This window comes from Ctenocephalides felis, unplaced genomic scaffold, assembly GCF_003426905.1.
Source record: "Ctenocephalides felis isolate EL2017-DRISC unplaced genomic scaffold, ASM342690v1 CF-g0.4_SCAFFOLD_03570, whole genome shotgun sequence".
Lineage (NCBI taxonomy): Eukaryota > Metazoa > Arthropoda > Insecta > Siphonaptera > Pulicidae > Ctenocephalides > Ctenocephalides felis.
The window spans coordinates 11,375,012-11,387,361 of NW_020539724.1; the positions used below are offsets into that span (position 1 = coordinate 11,375,012).

The following is a 12,350-nucleotide window of genomic DNA, read 5'->3' on the forward strand; positions in this document are numbered from 1 at the left end:
AATAAAATGTTTGCATAATTAAATCATATTATATTTTCAGTTTTTATCTATTAATTTTTAAATACATAGTTTAAACAGGGTGTCCCAGAACTCAAACCGAAAAGAGGTGATAGTATTGATCTTAACTATCCTGAAAAAAATGGAAAAAAATCATTCTACGTTGTTTGGAAATTATGAGCTTTTAAGTGTAACCCAGAGCTTTGGTGAAGTTGTGACCATTTTGGTTGTAAACTTAAAACTGACATTGACAAGACATTGTTGTAGCTTGCGCGTATAACAAACATTTTTATGTATTTATGTTTTTTTCTGGAAATTCATAAAACTATCAAGCGTTTTACCATTTACAATTCTGATTACATGCGCCAACTTTAGATAAAACTTGCCACCATACTTTAGTACATTTTTTAAAGGAGGTCCTTTCAAAGTGGATCGATTTCATTTAAATTCATAATTCAACAAAAAGTCATAATTCCTGAAAATTTGGAACAATTGCGTCATTATTTTATAGCAATGTTATTTACGGTTACAGATCCAAGATTTGAATAAACAAAATTAAAAGAAATTAAGCACAATAACCGAAAAAAGGTCACAAATTCTCCAAAGCTCAAGGTAGCACTTGAAAACTCATGAACTCCAAACAACGTTAGATATTATTTTTCCTAAATTTTTTCAGGACAGTTACAGCCAATACTATCATTTTTTTGGCTTGACGTTAAGTTTTGGGACACCCTATATAGATGTTAATCATAAATTTGACTAACATAACATAAGACAAAGTGTTTCGACGTAGAGTACCGCTTCATAATGTTGAAATCTAGTCTGCATTCCAGTTAAATTTTAACGGGCGTTTTAAATGGGTCTTAAATGGCGTAATAGTAGTTAAAAGATTTATTCGTTATAAATCCGTCTTTATGAGTATTGAAAATGAAATTCATTTCATTGAAACCGAGTCGCGGTTATTGTTTGCAGCTGGAACACCGCAAGTACTCGACATATGTCTGCACGGACATGACTAGAACAAGAGATACATTGAACGTATAAAACATTCACGTTTTGCGTCTAGCCGCACCGGCGGAAGTTTCACTTTTAACCAAACAATCTCAGTGGGATACGTTTTGTTAGAGAGACATATAAATTGTTATATTCATTGTTGATATTGATCAATAAGAACGGAATCAAAATGATTGTCAATATACATACATTTGTGGTAACGAATAAGAGGAATGAACTTACTTTTAATATTCATATATATTCTTTAATACTCTCATGATTTAATTCGAACATACTGAAAATTTGTTGCTAGTAATATGGATCAACTTATCATCGAAAATAATAAGAATCTATTGAAATTATGGTTCTTAAAAAAGGATTGCGTCGCATTCCATGTCCCAGGATGTGCGCTTAACCTGGATCTACGGCTTGTGTAGGGTTGCGATGCGCAAGTGGGCAACGCGCCTTTGGGGATTTCCAAGTTAAAAATATTACTGATATTATTACTTATATATCCTTTCCAATTATGTTCCTATAAGCAACTGGTTATATCTTCTATATATATAAAAATAAGTCGGATTTTCCTGCCTGACGAAATAACTTCAGAACCGATTTCGACAATTTTGCATTCGTTGGAAAGGTCTCGAGCTCCGCAAGGTCTATAGCTAAGAAAATTAGTGGTGCATGGCATCGTGCCCTAATGCAAATTGCTGGAACTTCACGCACCGTAATTAAAACTTCGAGTAATGAAAATAATCAATAATTGTTTTAAATAATTTCAAATAGATTATCTTCTATATATATATATATATATATATATATATATATATATATAAATAAGTCGGGTTTTCCTTCCTGACGAAATAACTCCAGAACGCATGAACCGATTTCGACAATTTTGCACTCGCTGGAAAGGTCTCGAGCTCCGCAAGGTTTATAGCTAAGAAAATTAATGGTGCATGACATCGTGCCAATTAGAAAATTATTGTTTTTCACATGGGCAGTTACACGTTGCCAGCTCATGAGTTGGAAAACCATCCGCTTTGTTTGTGTTAACGTCAGACCAAAAAACAAAAAATGTGGTTTACCAAAGATCACTTCCATGAAACGGATAATTTGCGGATTCACTTTCATTTACTTAGAGAAGTTTAACTAAAAAACACTTTATTTTTGTAATCGAAATAAATTCATTACTGTTGTGCAATAAAATCAAATTTTTCCTTTTCAAATATAAAACAAACAAAATTTCTTCATCTTTCTCACGAAACCATCTGGTGGCGAAACGGAGTTCGTCGGGTTTTCTAGTATATATATCTTTCTCACGAAACCATCTGGTGGCGAAACGGAGTTCGTCGGGTTTTCTAGTATATATATATATATGTATATTTATATAAATTAATATAATAAATTACATTCTGCTAACAGTATCGTGGTGATCGTTTAACGCGTAAAAATTACAATAATTAATCATAGCCTTTGTTGCTTCGTCTTGCATGATATATGGTATTTCTTTGTAAGATCGCTCTTGAGATATCTCCTTATAATTACTGTCATAAAACAATATCCCGCAAATATTCAAGTACATAGTTAACAACGGTTTCCGTATGCAAATTTTATTTAAATGAAAGATATAAGGATCTTCACATCTGTGTCCTTCCGTTAGTCATGTCATGTAATAGATACATTATATGTATAAATATGATTATGTATACAAAGTATTTGTTCTTTGCTCATTTTTGTCAGATTGTGATCTGATTAATTGTATTGATGTAAAATATAAGTATTTGAATAATTACTATTTCTAGTAAAAACATAAAATATATGTATTAAGTATGTATGTGATTTATGTTATTATTAGAGTTCAATAAGTGTGTAATTTGTATAAATTTTGAATTATCAATGAGTAGTATAATAATAATCTATTTAGATGACTTTTTTACCTAACTCGCTATAATGGTAATTTTGTCTGGGTCTGATTGCATTATAAATTTTTCCTAGTTCGCTAGTTGTCCTGGATAAATGTGCTTGAGGTTTAATACCAAGAACCCGAAAGCAGATATTGAGAAATCTTACATGACTTCTAATATAATGTAAGTGAATCTCATTAAAATTAAATGTAAACTAAATTTCTACGTAGTATACGATTGTAACATATTGCTAATTGCCTCGGCATGTGCTACTACACATCGTTCTGGCATTGAATATCTCTTGTTATTTTATTAATATAAATCCTATTGTATTTATCGACGGTATTATTCATGAAAAATTATGCAAGATGGCCTTAGAATAACTCAGGTGAATACACAAGTGCTACAAACCGTTCGGATTAAAATTGTTCCAAATCAATCGCTATAATAAAAATATTGTTACTTACAAACTAACAAACACTTTTGTCTTGATCATTACAAATTATATTAGTTATTATAAATTATCATTTATAATTTATTTTCAAAAATAGCGGAAACTATCTGAATTTATCTTAATCGCAATCACAAAGTATTTCCATTAAAGTCATAAAGCCAAGGATAATATAATTAAATCGTTTAAATCTTATGTAATAATTTTCATAGAACATTCACTTTTAAAATATACAATGACCCCTGAACTCCGTGATTTTTATGGCAAAATAGACGTGCTATTTTTGTTGCAAACAAAAGAAAGAAAATTTAGGATTCGGATAAAAATTTTATTAAAACAATTTATTTTGTAATGGAATTATTTTATTGTCATTATTTTTTTTTAAATCTGAATTAAATTATAGGGTTGCACACGCTTTTTAAACCAATCTTTTTCAGTATTTGTAAACAAATCAATCTCTATTTTGAAATGCATACATGTAGCCTGTATAATGCATATATGACATTTACATCCGAAAAGGCAACTTATGTTTTTTTTATATTTCAATAATTTTATCTACTTAAATCTGTGTCACTACTATCCATTTGTTTTGCACTTGGCGTGCCGAGGTTTTGCCTATAATTGGCAATCTTCGTGTTTTCAGAACAACTCTGACCTTTTCCCAAGAAATACATCACTGTCACTGCAGAATCGTTTCTCGATTTTTTTTTTCAAAAATAATTTTGGTAATATCATTAATGTTTGAATGTCAATTGAGTAAAAGTGTATGTTGTCGAAAAACTGTGTGGACATTTAAGAATGTGAGGTTTTTTTCTATGATACAGTTTCGATTTATAATTATATATCAATTTGTCAGCGTAAAATAGATCGAGATTGATATCAAGGTCTGTTGTTTGAAAAAATTACAATCGATAATTGTTCAATTAGAGATGGTATTTATTATGTTACTTGTGACAGATTTTTTTGGCAATTTCTTATGGTAATTGACAAATTGGTAATGTGGTTCATATTTGTCGTGATGACTTTGATTGGGATCTAATTTGTTGACTTTCATTTCTAGTTTTTAGTTAGTTGACCGTATCTGGTAAATGTATCAAACACAGGGACAAAAAATTCTAATCGCTTTGTTCTTAGTCAATAATTAATTTTTGTTGTTATAATATAATTGAAGTAATAATAGTGATAATCTGTTTTTTTAACTATCCAGAAAAAACATTTTTCAATTAGAATAGGTATCTAGTTTTGGGTCAGTTTTACAGACCAGATAAATTTCAGATGAAATACAGATTACAAATAGAGATTTTTAGATTGATGATAATTTCAAGATCTCATTTAATTAAGTTAATATTTTATTAAAAAATCTTTCATATCTCAATTACATTTATCTTCATATCGGCGCATCTTTTTCTCATGAGAGTCTTTTCCTCAAGGACTCCGAAAGCCTTGAACGGCCAAAGAAATTAAAAAGTGAACATCTCACGCCTTCCGGTGTAATAAAAAATATCTCGATTCGACATTTTAATGCCTTCCTAAATTTCACTGTAAATTGTGAAATTGTTTTCAATAATGGGACAGTTGGCCGTCAAAATCTGAAATTATTGAGCAAGCATTTGCGACTTCTTTTCCTCAACGCGCCGGAGTCGACAGGTGTTGAAAATGCGGATATTGATCGCAAAAATATATTGTTGGCGATTTTATTTCTGAAACTGTGAACTCAAGCGAGAATTGACAGAAAGGTACTTTGTTTGAGAATAAAATAATAAACGAACTCTAGCGAATCAATAGGTGTTCAATAAAATGTTTCAATGGGAATATCAAGAGGTCTGAAGAGTTTTCTTTATATGATGATGATCCCAGTCACTTCATCATAAATCATCAAAATATTAATTATGACACCTTTGCAATTTAAGCAATAAATCGTTATTGATTTAAAAAAACTTCAATTTCAATCAATATTATCATAACAATATTTTTCGGCCAACACTTCGGTCTAGCCTCATCGTCATTTAATGTTTTGATGTTTTTCTATCGACTTTTTGCAAATCAATCATTCACTAATTAAGTAATTATAATTCTATTAATATTTATTATGTGTTAAAAATTGTTTATTTGGTTTTTTATTATCAATTTGCTATTTTTTCAAAGACTACATTTAATTGATTCTGATGGATTGTTATTGCGATTTATTATTGCTTATGTGCGTTTTATGAAATTCGTCAAAATTATTATTAAATTTTAATGGGGTTAATGGGTTAATTAGATGACTGTCTAGTCTAAAAATGTAAAACTTCGGGTAGCTATAAAACATCGAAAATAAGTTGTTATTCAAAATTGGATTTGATTGGCGTCTGCTACCTAAATTTTTTGTTGAACCAGATGAAATGCTGCCAAGAACAAACATGTTACAATTTGATAGTATGGTTATTTTTGGAAGAAGTCCAAATTTATTTTTATTGTTGATATAAATAATAATTATTATATAGGCAAATTCAAATTTTTGCATAACCATATAAAAAGTGCTCATTGCTTATTTAGTATATTTAATTGATTTGATCGATTTCGGAGGATTTTTAAACAATGTTCTATTTAAATCGGGAGCTTTTTTTTGTTTTTGTGCGTTTTATAGAATTCTTCAAAGTTATTGTTTTTGATTGGGTTAATGAGTTAATTAGATGACTGTCTAGCCTGAACTTATAAATTTTTGGACATAACTTCAAATTTTATCGCAAATAAGTTGTTATTTGAAAATGGACTTGGCGTCTGCTACCTCAATTTTTTGTCGAATCCGATGAGATGTAATCATTGATGTTAAATTATAGATGTTCGAAATTCAAAAAGTTCCAATTTGTAGCATCATCTTAGTAAGTGCTTATTTTGCTTATTGGTCGTTGAACTGTATTATTGCTAATGTGCTTTTTGTTAAAAATTGGTTGTTAATGGGTTAATTAGGTGACTGTCTAGCCTAAACTTGTAAATTTTTGGACATAACTTCAAATTTCATCGCAAATAAGTTGTTATTTGAAATTGGACTTAATTGCTACCTAAACTTTTTGTGGAATCGGACAAGTTGTTATCATTGGTGTTAAATTATAGATCTTTGAAATTCAAAAAGTTCCAATTTGTAGCATCATCTATGGAAGTGCTTATTTTGCTCATTGAACGTTGAACTGTATTATTGCTAATGTGCTTTTTATTAAAAATTGGTTGCTAATGGGTCAATTAGGTGACAGTCTAGTCTGAACTTGTAAAACTTTGGATACCACTTCAAATGGCATTGCAAAATAAGTTGTTATTTAGAATTGGACTTAATTGACGTCTGCTACCTAAACTTTCTGTCGAATCGGACAAGATGTTATCATTGATGTTAAATTATAGATCTTTGAAATTCAAAAAGTCCCAAATGGTAGCATAGTCTCAAGAACTGTTCATGGCTTAATTATCAAATAATTATTATTGATTGTTTTAAATTTATTTATTATTTTCTTACCTCAACAATTTCTTCATACTGCATCCCATCAGTACTATTAGCATCGGCCACCGCGTTCCACATCCGAATCTTATCACCTCTTATCAAACCCTTATTGGGTTTGAGGACCAAATCTATCCTGTTCCCGAAAGCTTCTAATCTCATTTTTCTTGTACCACCTGCATCTTCATCTGAAGATGAGGCCGTCTCTCTTTTATTTCTTCGAATTTCTTCTAAAGGCACAATTTGATACGAAGGCACGTCGTCTATGTGGTCTACGTGAAAAACTGACCTTAGGTCATCCGTACTCATACTCGTGTGAATCTGGAAAGAATAGATTGAAAAATTAGAAATGAATTGAAGAATAAATTCATTGAATATTCATTATTATTGTAAATTTTTTTTTTGTTTTATCAAAATTGGTCTTATTACTATTGCTGATTACTATTGATTTATGAAATTGTTCATTTAGTTCCAAAAATCTGAAAATGTTACATTTCAAACCAAAATATTAAAATGAGTAGGTTTGAATAGATTTGTAGAAATAACGTTTTGAGATACATCTACTAATTTTTGGAATCAAATATGACTTCACTGACTGAGTTTATGTTAGGATCTTAAGATTCTGCTCATTTATTATGATCATAAATAATGATTTATAGTTTATTATCATATAGTAAAGTTTATACACGAGTTATATTTATATTTCTATAATTTGCAATGAATAAATATTAAAACATCGTTAAGTATGTACAAACTAATTGAAGCTGCAATATTTACATATTTATGAGAATCTTCAATTAGAAAAGTTGTTTTTCATTCAATGGATATTAATATTATTATTATATGAGCTGGTATTATTCTCTCAGTACATTATTTTGTAGATAGTCAATAAATCTAAGAAGGAACTTGTTTGTGATTTAGGTATGATCCATCTCAATGTTGATATTTTGCGGTTACAGAACAATTTATGTATATGGTATTGTGAAATTTGTACATAATATACGACCATAAATTGTCGTTGGGTATGAAAGTGTTTTTAACCACATTTGTTTAGCAGTCAATATTTTCATCATTAATTAAATGTTGCTTTTTTATATTTGATCATACAAATTTGAAAAAAAAAATAGATACCATATCAATTTTATTATTATTATTTCTATTAAAACTGAGTCAAGAAGTCAGTTAACTTGCAATAAGTACTAGTCAGTTTTTTCACTTTTTGTCAATTTATAGCTGTTTTTATTTTTGTTTGCATTTTCTCAGACTAAACCATTCATCCGCACTTCCTGATGCATTCTATAACACCTTTCACTATTTATTTCTTTTATTTAATTTCAATATATTTAATTACGACATGAAATTGAGAAAAAAACAGAAGTACCTACATAATCCGATTGGGATATCCCATACATTCTGCCTGCGGGAATCGATAAGCGCTGATTGGAAAATATTGGTTATTATCTGTGTAAGATAACTTACAGGTTTTAATTAATTATACATTATTTGTCAAGTCTTACGTAAAAAAATAAACAACGAGTTTGTTGTCAGAGAAACATATCATTTTTCCTCCAGCGCTGTTTTTAAAGAGCTTTTCATTCTTCAACTGTACCAGACGATTATTTTTATTATTGCGTAATTTTATATGCCCATTAGCCAATTAAATCGTGCATTATATACAAGTTTATTGGCTCGGCTAACTCAACGATTATTTCTCCTTTGACAAGAAATTGTTGCTTCCGGGTGTAAGAGACAGTATTTGAAAAGCCGCCGTGTGTCGTGCGTTTTGCGGAAATAGTAGATCATATTATACAGATTTAGTGAGGTGTGTTCGAAAGGAAAGGCTTTAAGTAATAGTTTCTTGTTTCTACATATAAATACACATATAAGACATCGGGTAGCAGCGATTTTCACTTTAAAATATAGATCAAAAATATGTTTTCAATTGAAAATAAGCACTGCGGTGTGAAATGGCAATGAGAAATCTCTCACGCTATTTTTCTCTGAACCGAGTTGGACTTTAACTCAGCTCACGGACCTTCTCCAGAGCAGCACTACCTATTATTTATTTATTCATTATATATATATATATATATATATATATATATATATATATAAGCCAACTGTCCTTTTTAATTAATTAATTAATATCAATCTTACTAAAAATGTGTATTTAAACGTATTGGTAAAGCTGATAACAGAGATTTCGACGACTGGCTGGAAGCTAAACTTGATCTATTTCTCATCATATGTAAACTTCTTGACGGCAATTGTCTTTGAAAGGATGAGTTAAAAATCTTTATCATTTCATTTAATCAAGAAGTCATAATCAGAAGAAAAATTTATAAAAGTAGTGGAAGTAGGAACACAAGGAAAATTTTAAGAAAAATACTTTTGAACATATGAAGATTAGTATTTTACTGAACATATTAGGACTTATAATGAAAATGTCACCAGAGATTATTTACCAAAATTTCTTGTTTGTGATAATTATAAAATCAATAAAGCTTATTGAAGAATTTATTTTGTTACTTTCATAAATAAATTCTAGTAATATTGTATAATTGTGTAGTAGTCATCTAGGAAGTATCAAACATCGACTATATTGTTTCCAAGCATATTTTTCATTATTGGAAATGATGGATCAGCCACTTATTATTCATAAGTTCTGTCTACAAGAAAATGCATGAGCTATTATTAGAAAAATCGTGTTTTAGATATTAAAAAACAGCATTGCAACTATAATAACTATTCTGAACGTTTTATGTAATCAATCGCTGCAAGGCCTAATGGATTTGTAAACAAATTATTATATTACTATTATGGAAATCAGAGATCAAAAACACGTATGCCGTGATCATAATTTTTTTTAGTGATTTGCTCTTTTTTGGCATGTGTAATCAACAGCTTTAATATAAATGGTATTACCCAATTTATATAGAAGTTGCATGGATATGACGAACGCAGTTCAATTAACAACAGTTTTATTTTCCGTAATAGCTATTACCTAAATTATGTAAGGTAAAAGTTTAGTGAAAGATAGTTAAATTATTTTATTTATCAGAATTTGTTACGGATTTTATTTTCAGTGCAATAAATTTACGCAAGAGTTTATAAGACGTACATAACTTGCATAGGAATTTTTAATATTTATAGAGAATTTATAATGATTTGTCTTAGAGCAATGTTCTCACTTTAAAAAAGTTTACAGTGTAAATAATCTATCCATTTCAGCAGCAATTCATTATCAACACATATAAAAACATCATTAACAAATTGCCTATTTCAATTTATTACTTTTTTATTCAAAATGCATCAAAAATCAATTTAGAATATTTTTTGTGTCCATCCATAATGAAATTTTGCGAAAACGTTTCCAACAGTTGCTCAAGGTTGGCTTATTCGAAGCGTGATATACAAATTATTATTACCAACGCTCTTTTTTATTATTTACAAATGTAATGAAATTTAATAACGAATTTCAAAATCCAACTCGGTTATGGTATATTAAACCGTAACTGGAAATTTAAGTAAGCGAGCTGTAAAAAACGACGCGGCAACCTACTGATTTATTTACTTAATATAAGAATTTGTCGTATTTGAAGCAAAATACTGTTTTTATCTAATTCATTCATTATTTATTATTATTATATTTATATTATCATTTATTATAATTGATGATAAAATAAATTTAACTAGATTCAATGTCCTATTTGACCTATTTTAAGAGTCTCTGCGAATTATTGAGCAACCTGAGGTAGCGAGTAAGACAATGACAAAATCCAAACGCCGCAAATGAGAATTACGAAAAAGCTCAGCGGGATTTTCGAAATGCTACACGGAATTAGTTAGTCAACAATAATATGAATCTTCTTTTAAATTACGTTGTGTTCAAATCGAATTATTATAATTGTCAAATCGGATACAGTTTGGTGTTATATAATCGTAAGAAACACATAATTGTGTTTGAACTTACATTTTTTATGATTTACTTCACATTTTTTATCAAATTGCACTTCTTTGCATTTCTATATTTTAACAATTCAAGTTTGATCAAATATTTATTGATAAATATTAAACTTGGAATCTTCATAATCATCAATTAATATATCTTTTAAATCGACTTAAAATTATCTCTATCATATGAAACTGTTTAATTTTTTGTTAAATAGATGCATTTTTTTAAATATTTAAATAGCATGCGTTTATTCATTCAATTTCAGTAGTGATCTATTTTAAATTTCTTAGATACGTTCATGAATTTTAATAGTTTAATATTGATTCCACAGATACTTTTATCATTTATCTATTATCATTCATATTTTTTCTCAATTTTCAATTTTACATAATGAGAGATCATAGAAAATAGTGATGCAATTAACAAATGATCTGCTAAAACGCTCAGTTTTTTCCATAACCTTGAAATTCCTATATGTTAATCATAACATTTCTTTTGAATTAAAAATGATTTTGCTTTTCTGTGAATATTTTGAATAAGTGATTTTATCAACTACGTTTCGATGTAAAATTTGTAATATTTTTACTGATTGCATTAACTTCTATGAACTGATTTCACAAAGATGACCTATTTTTGTAGTCCTACTATAATTATCCCAAAAATTACATTTTCTCAACATTATGTAACATTTGTCAGTCACATTTTTAAATTATTTTGTCATGTATATTCAGCAGTCCATATCATTGGTTTACCTTCCGACCGTATAAAATTTCTTAACAAACTTCTTGCCAACACTTTAAAAAAAAAATTGAAAAATAGACAAAAGCGATAAATTTCTCTCGAACCACAAGTGCTCTGCATCCGAAGTGTGTTAATATTATATCAACACTTTCTCCGGCGTTTTTATTCTATTTATATTAATTAATTTGTTTTTGCCCTCGTTATGCGAACCACAAATTCAAAATTTACCATGGATCATCACAAAATGATTATGATCTCTTGTCAAATTGGCTTTACCTTGGTAACAGGCAAAATAATCATTGTGTATTCTCATTGCTATAAATTGAACGGATACTTTCAATGGCAAATGTTGCCAGTATTTCGTAATGTTTGAGAAAAAAAACGCAAGTAGCCGTACGTTTAAGGTAATTGTTATGTATTAGATGATATTGGTATACATTTATTAAATGTTATTCAATGTTAGGCATTTTTGCAGTTGTTAGATGATCAGTAGAAATAACTGGCCTATATTTGAATGGATTATTGTTACATATGTTTTAAAATAATAAAATATTTCAAAGTAGAATAAAAAATACATCGGAAATTAAGTTTGATTGATTTTTTCATTTATTACAAACTAGACATTTTTATCCAATAATTATGGAATCAATAATTGTCGAATAGCTAACGTACTTCGTTTCTTTTTTAATATCTTTTTATCAATATTGTTCTTGTCATATATTATGATGTTTTATATTTAATTGTCTTGATCTTTCACTTTTTCAGCACGTTCTGTGAAACTTTGATATATCCCGGTAAATGAGTCTCCAATCTACTATATCTTAAAAATTGTGCAAT

General features: G+C 28.8%; 2 protein-coding genes across 2 annotated transcripts in view; one reads left to right on the forward strand and one right to left on the reverse strand.

Moving 5' to 3' along the window:
• Nucleotides 1–12,350, forward strand: part of LOC113383313 (dual specificity protein kinase CLK2-like) — a 66,857-nt gene that overhangs the window by 26,987 nt on the left and 27,520 nt on the right. The window lies entirely within an intron of this gene.
• LOC113383387 (A disintegrin and metalloproteinase with thrombospondin motifs 4) overlaps nucleotides 1–12,350 on the reverse strand; it is a 48,929-nt gene that overhangs the window by 23,058 nt on the left and 13,521 nt on the right. Inside the window, exon 2 of the mRNA XM_026621659.1 lies at nucleotides 6,836–7,138. Coding sequence (XP_026477444.1) covers nucleotides 6,836–7,126 — 291 coding nt within the window. The 5' untranslated portion in view covers nucleotides 7,127–7,138. The remainder of the gene's footprint in view (nucleotides 1–6,835; nucleotides 7,139–12,350) is intronic.